Source organism: Daucus carota, chromosome 8 (genome assembly GCF_001625215.2).
Source record: "Daucus carota subsp. sativus chromosome 8, DH1 v3.0, whole genome shotgun sequence".
In the NCBI taxonomy this organism is placed as follows: Eukaryota; Viridiplantae; Streptophyta; class Magnoliopsida; order Apiales; family Apiaceae; genus Daucus; species Daucus carota.
In genome coordinates, this window is record NC_030388.2 from 14,787,163 (window position 1) to 14,807,603 (window position 20,441).

Genomic DNA, 20,441 nt, shown 5'->3' on the forward strand with positions numbered 1-20,441 from the left:
ATGGCAACAAAGAGCAAGGGTCGCCAAAAGATTGTTATGGCAAAAATGAGCAAGGAAAGTAATCTCAGGGTTACATTCTCCAAGAGGCGTTGTGGGTTATTCAAGAAAGCGAGTGAGCTTAGCACCCTATGTGGTGTGGAGATTGCAATCATCGTCTTCTCTCCTGGGAAAAAAGTTTTCTCATTTGGATATCCGAACGTTGAACAAATCCTTGAAAAGTTCCTCAATGCTCGGGACCCGAGTCCAATGAATTCGACCAACCTTCAACTTGTACAGGCTCTTCGCAGTGCAAGGGTTCGTCTACTCAACAAGGAACTCTCTGAGTTGCTTATATATTCGGAAGAGCAGAAGAAACAAGGGGAGGAGCTCATAAAATTGAAAAAGCAACGACAAGAAATGTTCTGGTGGGAGGCTCTGATTGATGATCTTCGATTTGAACAACTTGATATGTTGAAAACAGGTATGGAGGACCTCAAGAGAAGCATCGCAACACACGCTCAGAATCTTGTGATGATGGAACACGCACTAGCACTAGATGGGTGTAGCACCAGCACTGGACTTTCAATGACACCAAATGGATTTAATCTCGGGCACGGATGTGGACATCCAATTGTGTATCAAAATTAGGGAACCCAACTAGGGGTGTGAGGCATAAAGGAGCTGAATTATAAGAACTTGTCGTAAGTGGTCTTTTGTTAAAACATTTTATATATGTTTGTACAATAAGAAAACCAAGCTATCTATCATGATTTTTGTCTTGGTTTGTGCTACTCATTTAATCATTTCTTTCTTGATATCATGATGAATAAAAGATTTTAATGTTGTTTTCTCTATTTTGGTTTCATAATATTATCATTTAATTTATTCAGTTGCTAAAAGTTGTTAGTTCTTATACTCTTTATATATTGATGTTTAGTATAAGTGTCACTTTAAACAATGTTAATTTCTTTATTATATCTTCATCTTTGTGGGGCCACGTAGAAAACCATCTATGTACAATCTTTTGGATATAGATTGGTCATGGTCTCTTGATAGACCCTAGAGTAATATTCGAGTGATAAAACAGTTCACATTTGTATATAGTCCAATAATTGAAAATCTTAAATGGCTTTAAATTATTTTTCCCGGAACCAGGGGAGAACTTTGTTCTCTGTTTGAGAATGGAATTAGTAAATTTTACATATTAAGTATATATTTTTTGCAACCTTATAATCATAGGATGGTTATTCACTACTGAAAGTTCCTTGGTCAGTGTGTGGGCCGCATCTCGTTGGTAATACAGGTGATTATCTCCTGCCAGAGTCAGAGTGAGAAAGCAGTGCAGTCCTATTTCGTCACAAACTAATAAGTCTGTTAGACTAATTTTTTTGAGTTTGGCATGGAATTCATCTAATGGCTAAAACCCTTCGACCATGAAACTCAAAACTGGTGAAATTTAAATGCACAAAGTTGGTGCCCCCAAATATGTCAACCAACAAAATAAGATATCTCATCTTTTGAGAGGAATAGATGCATATATTTGAAATTTCGCACATCCTTGATTTGTATCCTATATATATCTTTGTATATATTGTGTTCGTATAAAATCATAATTGAAATAGAAAACTAACATTAGTCAATTTGAGTCCCTCATTAATTTTTCCAACAACCTCCTCCCACCCTCTCTGCATTGCACATTAGTGCAAACTTAACATATGCATACCTTGCTTGCAGAGCGTTTTATAAAATACCATTTCTATAGTTATCTTCAAAAAAAACCATATATAAGCTACTACCCACTATAATAAAAAAATTTAGGTAAAGAAAGTATTATCTTCATAGTGTTTTAAATTGAGTGCATTTAAGTGGAAATTAGTTCGATGGAGCGAACGAACTTAAGGCAATGGAAGTAAGTTTCGTACTTTATTTATATGGGTTTGTCTAGTGTGTGCCCATGGGCACATGCTAAGCACGGAAACTCATAAATTTGATGTGTTCTCATTGGTGTGGTTGGTGTGAATGCAGGGGGGCCATCATTATCATTATTAAAGGAGTGTAAGCCAATCAAAACATAGAAAAACTATCAAATTTTGTGCGGGGCACACACTAGAAAAACCGTATATATATATATATATATATATATATATATATATATATATATATATATATATATATATATATATATATATATATATATATATATATATATATATATATATATATATATATATATATATATATATATATATATATATATATATATATATATATATACACTTTGATAGTGGTAATATGAACATAATGCTAGCTAACTTATTAAGTAATATTATATAATTTTTTGAATTAATCATACTTGTAGCCTTGGTGAAAGCGCTATGATAATTAACATATTTTGAGTAAATTTATTTACTTTTATTTTTGGAATTCAGTTTTACTCCATGTGTGACCTCAACCATCACATCAAATTTATCTCATGATCATTCATCCATATATATCATGTGGCACGAATTCATGGACCAACTCTTGTCTTCTCCCCGCTCCAAACAAATTACAGTCTTCAATTGCTCAATCTACAAATTCCCTATTGTTCTAACTATCTTGAAAGTACAACGTGGGTATTATATATGTGTTTGGTGAAGTCCAATTAGGGATTTCTAATGAGTTTGAATGATATGAGGGTTTAGTGCATAACAAAAGATTGTTTATCTTTTTCAAATGAGTTGACGAAAAATTAGAGTTGAAGATTGCTTGGTATTCTTATTTTTCAGCAATTAATCTGATATGTAGTTGGGAAATAAACAAAAAGAAAATCAGTTCATTATTAAAAATTTCATCCTTTAAGCTTCATGCATGTGGTGTACCCATTTTAGGAAGTAAAACAACTTTGACTTTTCTTATTGACCTTGATAGCAATTCAAAGATCGAATATTTGATCGACTATCAAACACTCGACAACATAATTTATAGATTTTACTTCTTCCTCCAGACTATTTAATAAGAAAATCACTTACCTTCATTCTATATTGTTTCAAGCTATGTTTACATATTTCTTTTACATGTACTTTATATATTCGTTGTGGTTCCAAGCCATTACTATATTGTTAAAACTATCCCATTAGAGTAGCTTCCACTACATATGTGACACTCTTCACATTTGTCGGAACAACAAATCTCAACTTTCTTTTTGTAGAGAGTCGTATATTAAATGACCTTTTGCATGCTAGATAGAAGATATTTCTCATAGACCTCTAATCGTCAACGCCACATATATCTTTTACACATTCATCAATAATGGCCGGGAAGAGATGAGCTAAAATAGAAAATTTTCATATGTAGAAATGATACTTATTTGAAGACATTAGTGCAAATTGAAAATAAACTAGTGCATGGAACAAGGCCCTACACACCTAGATAGTCATACACAACACACATAACAAACCTTTAGACAACTTGATATCTCAAATTGCAAAAGGTTATGTGAAAAATTAGGTTATCAAATCTTCTCTCATATCATATAAATTGATGGCTTTAGCACTGGACAATAACTGTGAAAATTAGTAATGGTGAGGAAAGGTGAGCAACTCTCGCACATAAAGAAAATAATACACTACAACATGTTTGATTTGGTTTAAGGGATGATTTTCCTATACCAAAAACAATAACGAAACTCTTTACATGTGATAGATTTGATTAAAGGAACCATTAACGATGGTTTAAAGCAGTATCGCTTTCCTTCTTGAGATTATTATGGTTATATTCGAATCTGTAATTTGACGGATCTTTTGAACAATGCTGTGCACAAGTATCCTACACTTGTTCAATATAGGTAACTTTAATAATTTAAATTAAATCATATCATGCCTTCTGATCATGCATCACACAAACTCAATGTTGCCTTACATTGTATTACACTACATGACACGAATCATCAAAGTAGTGGCACATTGTCACAAAATTCTTTATTCTACATAGAAAACTCAAGCAAACTCAAGGCAGGTTGCCAAATAATTCTTTAACTACGTAGATAACTCAAGAAAACACAAAGAATCATGTAGTGTCTTGTTTCATGCATATCAAACCATCAAACGACTTCAATAGATTTTTACAACTGAGGATCTTGAGAAAACTATGTGAGACAAGTTGTTTTCATTTATGTTCTACTTCACCATTTCATTTTTTATTTGATAAAATAGAAAGGTTTTTAGAAGTACTACATTCCAAAAAACCCTTTTACGCACATATTCATGAGATGGATCTGAGTAAAAGATATCTTGTAAAACTAACTAAAGTGGAGAGTATAGGAATAAATGTAAAACTGCAATAAAATTAATGATATCTAACACAAATAAATAATAATATTATTATATTAGATAAATTATGTTGCCCACACCCTTGATACTATCTTAAAAGAAGTTTTCATGATTTTACACATAAAGTCCTGTCATTAGTAATTTTACCCATCCTTCTAACTTCTAAAAAAAAATGATAATAACCTCGTATCCGTAAAAATTATTAATATACATATCACAACCATATGATTCGAGACATTTCAAATTTTCATGAGTAAGAATAGAATAAATTTTTGAACTAGCATAATTGGAAATTGTGTCCATGAATAAAATAATTACGGATATATGAACATAACATGTGTACACTCTAATTAATTTGTTTTACATATATAAAAAAACTATCTATATTTTCAAAAAGGAAAAAAACCTTTATGATGGCTAATTAATTAATTTCTCTTATGGGTTATAAAAAGTTACTTGACCAATACCTCACCATAAAATGGGGTGGCAATATCGGACCCGACCCGACAACCCAACACGAATTCGACTCGTAAAATACGAATTAGACTTGTAGTTTTTCGGGTTCAGGTCGAATTCAGGTTTTCCCAAAATCAACCGAGAAAAAACGGGTCATTTTCGGGTTGAATTCGGGTTATCCGAAATTGACTCGAAGTTAATATATAATATAAATATTATATTATATTATTTTTATATTATTATATTATATTATTTATATTATTTTTATAATATTTATCAATTAAATTTAATTAAAAAATTTATTTTAATAAAAATTAATTTATTTGAAGTAAAATAATATTTATTTATTATTTAAAAAATATATTTATTAATAAATATTAATTTTTGGGTCGGGTTCGGGTTACCCGCGTGTAGTGCGGGTCGAGCTCGGGTTGGCTATTCTAATTCATTAAAATTTCAGGTCGGGTTTGGGTTGGGTTAAATTTTTGACCCGCGACTGTCAACCGGACTCCAAACCCGAAATTGTCAGCCTTACCATATATGTAGATTACTTTCTGAGCATAACTTTATAAATAAAGTCCATTTTTTGATATGTAGATTTTTAATTGTATTAAAAAAAAATCCCTAACAATAAAATCGTGCATTTTATAGAAATTAATTTTTTCACTATGTTAGATAAGTGTATTTGTGACACTAAAATTTACCATGGACCTTTAAGTATAATATTTTAAAAATAAACCCGAACACAAAAGAAGAAAAAATGAAAATTATTTCCATGAGATGAATAACATATTCTTACGTAAGTTAAATATTTCAACAATTTTTAAAACTAAAAGTAATTTAATAAAATTATATATAAGTTTGTATTTCAGAATTATGGTGTGTCATTTTGGACCAATATTTCCGGTACTTGAACAAAATTAAAAATAATAATAATAAATGGTGATGAAATATGCCTTTTATAATATCGGTAAATATATTAATCAATATATTCAAATAGATTTTAGATTTGCAAAAAATAATAAACTAAAATATACCATTTAGTTTTTTTTTTCGAAAAGTAAGACTTTACCTATCGTGACAAATGAAGTTTAGTGCCTGATGTTAGGAATATATGATAGATTTTGGGTTTTGTATAGTTTTTATTGATGTTCAAATTGACTTTTCCTACAAATATATAACCACTTTAAGTAAGTAGACCAATCATATGTTTTTTAGTTTTAATAAAAATAAGTCAAAAAGGAATTATAAGTGTGGCCTGTTTTGGAAATAGAAGTCATTTATTCTCCTTGTATTATCAAAACAACGGTAAGAATGTCATGGCACAAAAAAGAGGAATATAAGATCCCTAGTAAATACTAATGTTACAAGAAAATTCCACAAATTAATTATGTTTTTTCCATTTGAAAGATTACCATATGGTCTGGCAATGCAAGTTTTTAAATGCTAATAGAATGTAATATTCAGATACCAATATTTCCTCGCTTTTTCCAATAGTGAAGGTACCCAAGGGGTAGCATCCCTTTATAATCTCCTGTTCTATTTCATTGTATCAACTAAGGAGGATAGAGAAACATGGCAACAAAGAGCAAGGGTCGCCAAAAAATTGTTATGGCAAAAATGAGCAAGGAAAGTAATCTCAGGGTTACATTCTCGAAGAGGCGTTGTGGGTTATTCCAGAAAGCGAGTGAGCTTAGCACCCTATGTGGTGTAGAGATTGCAATCATCGTCTTCTCTCCTGGGAAAAAAGTTTTCTCATTTGGATATCCGAATGTTGAACAAATCCTTGTAAAGTTCCTCAATGCTCAGAACCCGAGTCCAATGAATTCAACCACCCTTCAACTTGTACAGGCTCTTCGCAGTGCAAGGGTTCGTCTACTCAACAAGGAACTCTCTGAGTTGCTTATATATTCGGAAGAGCAGAAGAAACAAGGGGAGGAGCTCATAAAATTGAAGAAGCAACGGCAAGAAATGTTCTGGTGGGAGGCTCTGATTGATGATCTTCGATTTGAACAACTTGATATGTTGAAAACAGGTATGGAGGACCTCAAGAGAAGCATCGCAACACACGCTCAGAATCTTATGATGATGGAACACGCACTAGCATTAGATGGGTGTAGCACCAGCACTGGACTTTCAATGACACCAAATGGATTTAATCTCGGGCACGAATGTGGACATCCAATTGTGTACCAAAATAAGGGAACCCAACTAGGGGTGTGAGGCATAAAGGAGCTGAATTATAAGAACTTGTGGTAAGTGGTCTTTTGTTAAAACATTTTATATATGTTTGTACAATAAGAAAACCAAGCTATCTATCAAGCTTTTTGTCGTGGTTTGTGCTACTCATTTAATCATTTCTTTCTTGATATCATGATGAATAAAAGATTTTAGCGTTGTTTTCTCTATTTTGGTTTCATAATATTATCATTTAATTTATTTAGTTGCTAAAAGTTGTTAGTTCTTATACTCATTATATACTGATGTTTAGTATAAGTGTCACTTTACAGAATGTTAATTTCTTTATTATATATAGAAGAAGAGAAAAGAATGTGCGAGGGGCAGTAGAAATCTTCATCTTTGCGGGGCCACATAGAAAACCATCTATGTACAATCTTTTGGATATAGATTGGTCATGGTCTCTTGATAGACCCTAGAGTAATATTCGAGTGATAAAACAGTTCAGATTTGTATATAGTCGAATAATTGAAAATCTTAAATGGCTTTAAATTATTTTTCCCGGAACCAGGGGAGAACTTTGTTCTCTGTTTGAGAATGGAATTAGTAAATTTTACATATTAAGTATATATTTTTTGCAACCTTATAATCATAGGATGGTTATTCACTACTAAAAGTTCCTTGGTCAGTGTGTGGGCCGCATCTCATTGGTAATACATGTCATTATCTCCTGCCAGAGTCAGAGTGAGAAAGCAGTGCAGTCCTATTTCGTCAAACTAATAAGTCTGTTAGACTAATTTTTTTGAGTTTGGCGTGGAATTCATCTAATGGCTAAAACCCTTCGACCATGAAACTCAAAACTGCTGAAATTTAAATGCACAAAGTTTGTGCCCCCAAATATGTCAACCAACAAAATAAGATATCTCATCTTTTGAGAGGAATAGATGCATATATTTGAAATTTCGCACATCCTTGATTTGTATCTTATATATATCTTTGTATATATTGTATTTGTATAAAATCATAATTGAAATAGAAAATTAACATTAGTCAATTTGAGTCCCTCGTTAATTTTTCCAACAACCTCCTCCCACCCTCTCTGCATTGCACATTAGTGCAAACTTAAGATATGGATACCTTGCTTGTAGAGCGTTTTATAAAATACCATTTCTATAGTTATCTTCAAAAAAACCATATATAAGCTACTTGTAAATACACCTAGAGGGGGGGTGAATAGGTGTAAATGGCTAACTGTTCGGTGAAATCTACACGCAAGCGCACGTGATCACAAGTAATATATTAAGTTCGATCCCACAGAGACTGGTGAATTAAGAATACGCACCTATGCAACAATGTATGATCAATTTTCACTGCCAAGACAATTAACAAGGATGGTTTCTTTTATACTAATAACTAAAATTTACTAATCAAATTCAGAATAGGAAAACACATGGGATTCTAACTTCATTATCGAATTCATCTAGAATTGAATTTACTAAGTAACATGTGACTGTTGATCCTAATCAGACAACACGAAAGTAATACATGCCAACTCTCGTTGCACACATATCATACCAATCGAAATCCGCAATTAAGACAGAAATCTCATGGACACCAACAAAGCTCAGACCCTATATCTCTATAGCGGTAGTGTAAGCAGAGAGGTTTAAATAACAAGTCATCTATCGTGATTACACAGGGTGATAAAAATAGTTCAAGTCTATCACAAATTATGCTTCATTCACATAATCCTATGTTTACATGGCAAAGTTCTAAATTCAATCATCCACTCTCGCTTCAGAAAGAATTAACAAACAACTTAGAAGTTAGCTACTCTCCTAAGAAGAATAAGCACGGCTCATGCAAAGAAATCAACGTACGTCACAAAATCAAGTAATAAATATTCGTTACTAGACTACATCGATAAATCCATTAGAATCCCATGAAGGCGGTTAGTTCATAATCGAACTAATCGACATCATGGGTTCTAATGAAAACATGATAAATAAAAGACAAGAATTAAACGGAATAAAAATGCTTGAATTAATAATAAAGATCACACGTTACAGATTTGAAGTTCACGATCTCGCTCGAAACTGTCACTTCCTCGCGAAGAACGATCTAATACAAACTGATATTGTGCTTGAATGATTAAACTAAAACTACGATATTGTTCTCTTCTACTCAAAACTACTCCTATGAGGCTAGGGTTTTACACACGAGAAATAAAAAATACATTGACCAAGTCAACCGGGCCTCAACCGCTGCGAAAATCCACTAAAAAGCTGTAAAAATCGGCCCGGGGAAGTTCTGCTGGGCGCGGCCGCGCTAACTTAGCGCAGGCGCGCTAGTCACAGCAGTTAGTAGCGCGGGCGCGCTAACAAGTAGCGCGGGCGCGCTACTGTCTGTGATGACAGCCCCGTTTCTTCGTTTCTCGCTCGTTCTCGCGTGCATGTCCTTCCTCGCTTCTAGTGCCACTTCCGTAGGTGATCACGGTTGCATTTAGCACATGCAACAAGCCCTTTAAACCCCTAGATAGCTCTAGTGGACGAGTGTGCTCTCGTGAGGGTTTGTAGAAGATATACCCACAAAATCCCAAGTCGCGGTGAATCCACAATCCTCTATTCTTGCAAATAATGCACCAAAACCAACCTAAAATGATAGAAAATCACTTCATCGCCTCAACTCGTGACCTGCACAGAAAAACAATAAAAACACATCAAAAGACACTAAACACTTAAGTACAACCAACCAATTTAAGTGGAAATGAAGGCCTATAAGTGTGTATAAATACCACTTATCACACCCCCAAACTTAAACTGATGCTTGTCCTCAAGCGTCAAAGACACTAACAATAATACAATGCAATGCATGAATGCAACTACGTGATGAATGAGTGAACTATGAAGTAATTGCCTTGTCAATTATAATACCTCAGATTGTGCTAATGTTCTCGAATTTCACTTCTCTCGCTACCAAGTCAATTACTCTTCTATTTACAAGTGTGGAGTGCCAATGTGTGCAAGCATGCTCTTTTATTGAGACAAGACAAAAACTACTACTCCCACAGAATCCCAATCACGAATCGTAAAAGCTTAAAACTAACACCCCGTCACTCAAGTCCAACTAAAAGCCAAGGTCCCAAAGAATGTCCACACCCTTCTGTTTTATTCACTACTATTATTTATTTTTTTTTTCTTTTTATTGGTGATTAATTGCTTGGTCTAAGGTCAGAGCGCTTCGCAGTGTAAATGCGTTACGAACACCACAAGACTTTACACACCAATTATTCACTCTATTCAAGCGGTTTATTTAACCGTGCAATGGTTGAGATCCCTAAAGATTTATGCACTAGTACCCATGTAGCGAGTGTTGGGTCAACAATCCCAAACCACGAAGGGCTTTAGGTTGTTAGGCACAAAGTCCCCTCAGACTTAATTACTCGAGTACTAATGAGCCCAACCTAGTTAATTCTACCACTTATTTTTCTAGTGAATTTATTTACTACTATTTTATTTTTATTTTTATTTTTTTTATATTTTTTTTTCTTTTTCTTTTAGAAAGGTATATCTACTCCTCAGTTCCCCCAAACTTAAGATTTACAGACCTAAGCTGAAGGGTGTTCAATTCAATCCTAGAATTCATGGAATTTCGTCTAAATCCTATCTCAAGAACATATGTGAATTACAATTTCCAACACAAGCAATTTCCAAGTACTAACCTAGCATTGCAATTGAAATTACTAATCAAGAACTACGCACATAACTCATCATAGGCAATTAACTTGGCTTAACTTCATAATTCATGCAAATGCTACGTGAGAAATAATCAAAGCAAAATAAAAAAAAACGTGAACTACATGAACTACACGCAAACAAACTACACGCAATAATAAACTACATAATAATATGCTCTTCCTTAGATTACCACCCCCAAACTTAAAATTTTCAATGTCCCCATTGAAAGTGATAAAAAGGCTAGAGCACCCACATACCTACTCGGAGTCCGAGTCCTCCCCCTCCTCTGCTGGAGGTGAATCAGGTGGAGGATACTGCATCCCTGCTCCGAATACTGGCCACTGAACTGTGACCCCCTGTGCCTGGAAAGCACTACCTAGAGCCTGTGTCAAGTCAAAAGCAAACCTCTGGTGGATGTCATGCATGGTATCCATCCGTCTCGCTAGGCGGCGATAATGAGCATCTCCCATCGGTTCGGAGCTCCTCTCCGTCTGTGAAGTACCAGCTCCAGAAGCTCTAGGCTGCTCCCTCCTCACAAATGCTGGACGTCCCCCTGGCACCTCATCATATATGTACCCGAGGCCTCGAGGGTGGGGAACTCCTCCATCCCACTCCGTCATCCGACTGATCGCCGAATGATCAATAGGTGTTCCCGGCAACTGTAGTTGCTCGTTGGCTGGCCAACGAACACCGCTTGATCGACAGAGCTTCGTAACAATTGTGCCATATGGAATGGCACCAGTGGTTCCTCCCCGTAAGAACCTCAGCATCCCCTGATGAATAACATGTCCCAGATCAATATACTTGCCTGAGACAATCCCAAAGAGCAGAATCGCTCTATCCACTGTCACCTCATGTCCATGAGAAGATGGCATGATGTTAGCACAGATGAAGGCATTCCACGCCTTCGCATACCGGTTCAAAGCGGCCGCAGGAAAAGAAACATGTGCCGGCAAAGGAGGTGCAGTCATCTTCCAATGCGTGTCCGGTACACACATGTCATACACCAACCGCTCAAGATCAATCGGATCATCATCAAACCGGCGTTTGGCACGCCCAATCCTCTCAACAACCCAATCTTCTTCATTACGGCGCTTGGCACGCCCCCCAATCACTCTACGGATCGCCTCCGCACTATAATCAACTCGGAGTCCCCGCACCACCGTGAATCCATCACGATTCTCCTTGGCATTAGCATAAAACTCTCGAATAATAGCCAAGGGAACCGCCTCCGGAGCCTCGCAAAAAGACTCCCAACCCCGCTCTTGAACCATGTTCAAAAGCTCACCATCTTCCGCCGTGGGTAAGAATCCCCTCTCCTTGACTAACGACTTATTCATAAGCCGTTGAAACTCGGTTCGTGCTCCATCGGAAGTGAACTCAACCTCACCCATCGAGGAAGAATCGCTAGATGTAGGGGCTTGGGTGCTTGTTCCTTGTGATCTTCGGGCTCTTTTGGGTGCCATTGGTAGAGATTTAGAGTTGCAAGAGATTTGTGTGTAGTGGGTTTGAGATAATGGATGAAGGTTGTGTGTATGGATGTATATATATAATTAGGGTTTAAAGAATTATAATGGGATTTGGAGATGGGTTTTGTGTTTATATAAGGATTGGAGAGCTGAGTTAGGGTTTAATAAGATGTATTTCGGGCTAGGCATGCAAAATTAGGATTGTGGGCTTTTAAAAACGAAAAGAAAATATTTTTGGGAGAAAAATCGCCTGGCTCGGCAGTCAGTAGCGCGGCCGCGCTAAGTGTAGCGCGGGCGCGCTGTACACTTTAGCGCGGGCGCGCTGGACACTAGCGCGGGCGCGCTAGTGTCTGACACCCGGGGGCTGATTTTTTCGATTTTTGTGTTTTTGAGGTTTACAATGGTACAATGTGGTTCCAATGCGTGGGTTGCCTCCCACAAAGCGCTTGTTTAACGTCGTTAGCTCGACGTGAAGTCCAGAATTAATCCGATTCCGATGAAGTATCCTGTGGAGGATACCTCGTTCCATAACCAAACGAATCCCAAGTAATATTAACATCTAGTGCCAAGAATGCTTCAGCAAGAGAGTCTGTTAATATATCAGCAAAACGACCAATTCGTTCTTCCACTGCGTCAATACGCCTGATTATCCTTCGGTACTGTGCTTCATTCAATGTTGAATCAGCAGATGTTTGAATTACGGATTGGTTACTTGCATTGGCCGAGAGTAGAGGACAAGTGTCTCCACATGCATTAAAATTTGAGTCTGAGTGAGCTCTAATTCTGTGCCAATTAGTCATCTGATTTTCCTGAGTGACTTCGACCGCTTCATCATTCTCTGATTCTTCCTCTTTTGGAATTTTCCACTTTAGGTCTCTGTGCTCAGCAGCAGTCAGGTTCTCTATCAGTTCGTACGCATCATCGAAGCTTTTGCTCCACAAGCTTCCTCCAGCTGCCACGTCTAACTCTGCTCTACATTGATCATTAAGACCCCTGTAGAAATAATGAATTGCCATTCCAGGAGGCATACCATCTTCATCGAGATTTTCGAGAATCTTCTTGAATCGGTCCCAAGCTAAACAAAGATATTCTCCCGAGAATTGAGAGAATTTACTTTCGGTGTTTCTGATAGCTGATACCTTAATTAGAGGATAAAACCTGGTACAGAATATTTTCTCCAACTGGTTCCAGCTATTAGTAGTGCTTGCCGAGAGAGTTAGAAACCACGATCGTGCTACATCACGTAGCGTGAATGGAAAGAGTCTCAGCTTCACCAGATCCTTAGGTCCGATATTGAAATCCAATGCAGTAATGAATTTCTCGAAATTCCTTAGATGCAGAGTTGGGTCTTCGAGAACAGAACCCCCGAATTGAATAGTATCTTGCAGCTTAAGAATGATTGATGGCTTGATGCGAATACCACTGGCTGATATCGCTGGTTCAATTGTGTCAGCCTGATTATCATCGATTTTCAAACGAGAAAATTCACGGGACGCCTCACCAACTGCTGTCCTAGCATAATCCATTGTTTCAGAATCAGAAGAAAAAGATGAATTCATTGCTTCTTACGGGTTTGAGAACTCGTTAATATAAACGCGATCCAAGTACCTGAAATAAAGAAAAGAAGAAAAGTGAGAAGAGAATAGAATCCTAGTCAGTGAATTTTAATGCACACTGATGACAAGTACATAAACTAATTAATTAACACCGAGTCCCCGGCAGCGGCGCCAAAAACTTGTTCGGTGAAATCTACACGCAAGCGCACGTGATCACAAGTAATATATTAAGTTCGATCCCACAGAGACTGGTGAATTAAGAATACGCACCTATGCAACAATGTATGATCAATTTTCACTGCCAAGACAATTAACAAGGATGGTTTCTTTTATACTAATAACTAAAATTTACTAATCAAATTCAGAATAGGAAAACACATGGGATTCTAACTTCATTATCGAATTCATCTAGAATTGAATTTACTAAGTAACATGTGACTGTTGATCCTAATCAGACAACACGAAAGTAATACATGCCAACTCTCGTTGCACACATATCATACCAATCGAAATCCGCAATTAAGACAGAAATCTCATGGACACCAACAAAGCTCAGACCCTATATCTCTATAGCGGTAGTGTAAGCAGAGAGGTTTAAATAACAAGTCATCTATCGTGATTACACAGGGTGATAAAAATAGTTCAAGTCTATCACAAATTATGCTTCATTCACATAATCCTATGTTTACATGGCAAAGTTCTAAATTCAATCATCCACTCTCGCTTCAGAAAGAATTAACAAACAACTTAGAAGTTAGCTACTCTCCTAAGAAGAATAAGCACGGCTCATGCAAAGAAATCAACGTACGTCACAAAATCAAGTAATAAATATTCGTTACTAGACTACATCGATAAATCCATTAGAATCCCATGAAGGCGGTTAGTTCATAATCGAACTAATCGACATCATGGGTTCTAATGAAAACATGATAAATAAAAGACAAGAATTAAACGGAATAAAAATGCTTGAATTAATAATAAAGATCACACGTTACAGATTTGAAGTTCACGATCTCGCTCGAAACTGTCACTTCCTCGCGATGAACGATCTAATACAAACTGATATTGTGCTTGAATGATTAAACTAAAACTACGATATTGTTCTCTTCTACTCAAAACTACTCCTATGAGGCTAGGGTTTTACACACGAGAAATAAAAAATACATTGACCAAGTCAACCGGGCCTCAACCGCTGCGAAAATCCACTAAAAAGCTGTAAAAATCGGCCCGGGGAAGTTCTGCTGGGCGCGGCCGCGCTAACTTAGCGCAGGCGCGCTAGTCACAGCAGTTAGTAGCGCGGGCGCGCTAACAAGTAGCGCGGGCGCGCTACTGTCTGTGATGACAGCCCCGTTTCTTCGTTTCTCGCTCGTTCTCGCGTGCATGTCCTTCCTCGCTTCTAGTACCACTTCCGTAGGTGATCACGGTTGCATTTAGCACATGCAACAAGCCCTTTAAACCCCTAGATAGCTCTAGTGGACGAGTGTGCTCTCGTGAGGGTTTGTAGAAGATATACCCACAAAATCCCAAGTCGCGGTGAATCCACAATCCTCTATTCTTGCAAATAATGCACCAAAACCAACCTAAAATGATAGAAAATCACTTCATCGCCTCAACTCGTGACCTGCACAGAAAAACAATAAAAACACATCAAAAGACACTAAACACTTAAGTACAACCAACCAATTTAAGTGGAAATGAAGGCCTATAAGTGTGTATAAATACCACTTATCACTAACTATATCAATTTTAAACTTTACCGAATATTTCAGCTTACTGTTTTCAGATCAAGTGTGATTATAGCAGGCTATTATGGAAAACAGTAAAGTGCAGAAATGTAAATCAGACACAAGCAATTTTAGCCAGGTTCGACCCCTATGTCTAATGGTCTACGTCCTGGTCCCTTACCAACTTGGTAAGAGAATATATTATTACTGAAAATCCAACAATTACAGAATAATAATATATCTCCCTTTACCCAGTCACCTAAAGCAGCTTGCTAAAACCTTGAGCAGACAGAAAACAGCTCGACACTTTAGTCCCCTGTGCACCTGTTCTTGAACCTCTGAATTCCTTGAGCTTCCCTCCTTGAATTCACCTTGTTCCTCGAACCTCTGCACCTCAGACCTTGTGAAGACTAATTCTATCTAACTCCCCCTTTGTTCTATACTTAGAACCCCGCTAGCTTTAGTGACTAATCAAATACAACTTTGAATAACAAATGAGAGATTACAACTCAAACTATATTCTCTAATAAGATATGAATCAAACACACGATATAAGCTCAGAAGAGAATTTTAGAATGTTTTCAAGATTGTGAGTTGTTAACTATACTTGAAAACAGCAAGCCGTATATATACTGAAAACTATAACGGCTATATTGAAACAAACCTCCATGAACGTTGCACCATGTGAACGTTGCAGGTTGTTAGTTCAATATAATACTCCATAGAAATAGTGGACTGAGTTTTAGAAAGTCGTTTGAAGCAACAGTCCCTATTAAAATGGGATAAGGAAGTGTGTTTAAAAAAAAGATAAGTTTAAAGCATAACCACTTCCTTGAATTTAGGAAACGTTTTCATTTAAATAATCTGAGCTTATAATATGTATATTTAACCCATATTCAGATTAGAAAACGTACACCTTAAGTCCTATAAATTGTAGAAGTCAACAGCTACAATCTTTGAAGTGTTCTGCTTCTGGTAGGACTCTATTATAGCTTGCTATTATAAAACAGCTCGCTATAATTCTGTTATAGTAAAATTCCTGCAACACAAGGTTAGAAATACAAAGCAGCAGGCTATAACAGTATGTCAAGCTAAAATATGACAATAGCTTGCTATCTATCTGTTACTTATAAATCCTGCAGGGTTAGATTGACAATTCAATATAGCAGGCTGTAACAGAGTACATACATTATGTTAAGCTGAAATGAAAGTAGCTTGCTAAAGTGTGTCATCATCAAAACTTGGGATTTACAATCTCCCCCTTTTTGATGATTACACAAATATCAGAAGTAACACTCCCCCTGAATATGATAATCCTGCAAACAAGTTAGAAACAATAGAATTCTAGCATAGATTATCAAAAAATAGCTACTCAAGCAATTTAACACAATAATAGCTTAACATATAAACTGACTTAACCAAATCCAACAATTAAACCACCAAGTCAATAAGCTGTTAACACAGCATAAACCAAAAACCACCACAAGCATGTCTTGCTGATATCTCAGCACACAACCACAGAGCAAAATAAGTCTTAACCACATAACATAAGTCTGATAAAAGCATAATAATTAAAACTAATTAAAAACCCTAATTTAAAATTCAAAAATGTGCACAAAACACGGAGCACAGATAACTACACAATCAATTAATACGCATGCTGACCCGTGTTGACTGCCAACAACCACACAGACGAACAGTCACATGCAAAACAGCTAGCTACTATAAGGTAAAAATAAAGTAGTAAGCCACATACCAGAACCAGCGTGCTGATTTAGACTAAACACATACCCAATTCCCTGCGAATGATAATAAATCTGTCTTCAGGCAGAGGCTTGGTAAAAATGTCAGCGAGCTGATATTCTGTAGGAACATAGACTAGACTGATCTTCCCTTTGGCCACATTATCCCGCAAGAAATGATGTCGAACGTCAATATGCTTTGTGCGAGAGTGAAGAACCGGATTTTCTGAGATATTTATTGTGCTAGTGTTGTCACAATAAATTGGAATTTTTTCACATTTGATTCCAAAATCCTTGAGAGTTTGCACCATCCAAAGTATTTGAGAACAACAGCTCCCCGCAGCTAGATATTCACCTTCAGTTGTAGAGAGAGCTACGGATGTTTGCTTCTTGCTTTGCCAACACACCAAGCTAGAACCAAGAAAATTACAAACACCACTAGTGCTTTTCCTATCCGTTTGAGAACCGGCATAGTCTGCATCACTATACCCCACAAGATCAAAAGTATTTGAAATAGGATAGAAAAGTCCAAGATTAATAGTACCACTTAAGTATCGAAAGATCCTCTTAATAGCATTTAAGTGGGACTCCTTTGGGTTAGCTTGAAACCGTGCACAAACACATACACTATACATGATATCAGGTCTAGAGGCTGTTAGATATAATAGAGATCCAATCATACCTCGATATCGTGTTATATCAACACTTTTACCTGATTCATCTGAAAACAGCTTGCTGGTTTGAGACATTGGAGTGGGTTTTGACTTGACATTTTCAAATCCAAATCTCTTCAGCAACTCTTTCACATATTTCCCTTGGTGCACATAGATACCATCAGAAGTTTGCTTTATTTGAAGACCCAAGAAATAGTTGAGCTCACCCATCATGCTCATGTCAAATTCACTATGCATACACTTCGAAAACCACTCACAAAGTTCATTATTAGTAGACCCAAAGATAATATCATCAACATAAACTTGGACTACTAAGATTTCACCATTAAGAGATTTTGTAAATAGAGTAGGATCAATCTTGCCTCGTACAAAACCATTCTTAATTAAGAACTTACTGAGCCTCTTGTACCATGATCTAGGAGCTTGTTTCAATCCATAAAGAGCTTTCTTCAACTTGTAGACGTAGTCTGGATATTGTTCATGTTCAAAACCAGGCGGCTGTTTTACATAAACTTCCTCTTCCAGCAGGCCGTTTAGGAAAGCGCTCTTCACATCCATCTGAAACAGCTTGATCTTTTTGTAGCATGCATAAGCCAAGAGCATTCTGATTGATTCCAAGCGAGCAACCGGAGCATATGTTTGATCAAAATCGATTCCTTCTTGATGGTTGTATCCTTGAGCCACAAGCCTTGCTTTATTGCGAGTGATAGTACCTTCTTCATCGAGCTTGTTCTTAAATACCCATCTAGTACCAACAACTGATGCATTCTCTGGACGCTTTACCAATTCCCAAACATCACATCTTTCGAATTGGTTGAGTTCTTCTTGCATAGCCATGATCCAATTTTCATCTTTGAGAGCTTCTTGAACAGATTTTGGTTCTTCTTGAGCTAGAAAAGCAGCATAGGCACAAAAGTTTGCTTTTCCTTTCCTTGTCTTGATTCCTTCTGATATGTCACCAATCACCAACTCGGGAGGATGATTCTTCACTGTCCTTGTAGCCTTGGGCAGAGTTTTTTGAGATATTTCTTCATGAGATGTTCGAACCCGCTTTGTAGGAGGTACATCATCATCATAAGATCCATCAAGCTTCATTTGAGATAGAATGTTGGAGAGATTCCTGACTGCAGAGGAGAGTCCGGCTTGCTGAGATTCTGTTCCACCTTGCTGAGATGAAGATCCAGCTTGTTGAGATGTCATTCCAGTAGGCTGAGATGATGTTCCAGCTTGCTGTGATGGAGTGACATTCGGTGAAGATGGAGTTTCAGCTTGCTTAGGTTTTGGAGTAGCAGCTTCCTCTGACTTCTTCTCATCAGATTGAGGTGAAGCATTTGGATCAATACCTGCATCATCTTCCTCATCTCTTGGCAGATCATTGTTAGGTTCTTTGAAGACAATATCAATAGATTCTTCAACAGTATGTTTATCTAAATTATAATATCTATATGCACGACTAGTTGAAGAATAACCAAGAAAGATAGCTTCAAAAGATTTAGCATCAAATTTACCAACTCTATCAATCTTTTTAAGAACAAAACATTTAGAACCAAAAACTTTAAAGTACCCGATATTAGGAGTCTTATTTCTCAGCAACTCATATGGAGTCTTGTTCAAGATAGGCCTGATGATCACCCTGTTCAGAACATAGCAGGCTGTATTGACTGCTTCTGCCCAGAAACTTCTTGGCAGCTTGCTTTCTTGCAATAACGTCCTTGCTGTTTCCTGAAGTGACCTGTTTTTGCGCTCTACGACTCCATTTTGTTGAGGTGTCCTTGGAGCTGAGAATTGGTGAGTGATTCCTCTTTCTTCACAGTATGTAATAAAGTCCTTTTGGAATTCACCTCCATGATCACTCCTTATACCTATAAGCTTGGTTTTCAACTTATTCTCAAGAAGTTTGATTAGAATTTCAAATTCTTCAAATGCACAATCTTTAGTACGAAGAAATAAAGTCCATGAATATCGAGAATAATCATCAACAACAACCAAACAATATTGCTTACCTCCAATGTTTTTATAAGCCTCAGGACCAAACAAGTCTAAGTGTAAGAGTTCTAGAGGTTGAGAAGTTGATACCATATTCTTAGCCTTATGAGTGCTTCGGATTTGCTTGCCTAGCTGACATGCTGAACACACCTCGGTCTTGGCATACTTTAATTTGGGCAGACCCCTCACTAGCTCCTTGCTTGACAACTTCTTAAGCAAGTCCATGTGAGCATGACCCAATCTTCTATGCCAAATGGTTGGATCAGCATCCACAGCAGCTAAACAGCAGGCTGTTTTCTGCAACTCAAAATCTAAGATATATATATTTCCTTTCCTTCTAGAAACTAGAGGAATCTGGTTAGTACCAACAGTAATAACACATTTATCCTTAGAGAATTCAACTTTATGACCATCATCATGCAATTGACTTACACTAAGCAGATTATATTTTAAGCCTTTAACAAATCTAACATTAGAAATCGAGGCAGTGTCATTACCAACTTTACCTTTACCTAGAATAGGAAGAGTCTTACTATCACCAATAGTTACACCTCCTCCTCTTTTCATCTTTAGACTCTTAAACTGAGTTTTGTCTCCACACATATGCCTTGTACAGCCACTATCAATGAT

General features: G+C 36.7%; 2 protein-coding genes across 2 annotated transcripts; both read left to right on the forward strand.

Annotated features, from left to right (window-relative positions):
* On the forward strand, window positions 1–627 carry LOC108203873 (agamous-like MADS-box protein AGL62). The gene has a single exon (XM_017373078.2). The coding sequence runs from the start codon at window positions 1–3 to the stop codon at window positions 625–627; it is 627 nt and encodes a 208-aa protein (XP_017228567.2).
* Window positions 628–6,320: 5,693 nt separating this feature from the next.
* Window positions 6,321–6,968, forward strand: LOC108203877 (agamous-like MADS-box protein AGL62). Its single transcript, XM_017373082.2, has one exon. It carries the CDS (start codon window positions 6,321–6,323, stop codon window positions 6,966–6,968), a length of 648 nt encoding a protein of 215 aa, XP_017228571.1.
* The last annotated feature ends 13,473 nt before the right edge of the window (window positions 6,969–20,441 follow it).

Coding starts and splice junctions, on each gene's coding strand:
- LOC108203877 (XM_017373082.2), top strand. CDS start 6,321: ATGGCAACAAAGAGCAAGGGTCGCCAAAAAATTGTTATGGCAAAAATG.
- LOC108203873 (XM_017373078.2), top strand. CDS start 1: ATGGCAACAAAGAGCAAGGGTCGCCAAAAGATTGTTATGGCAAAAATG.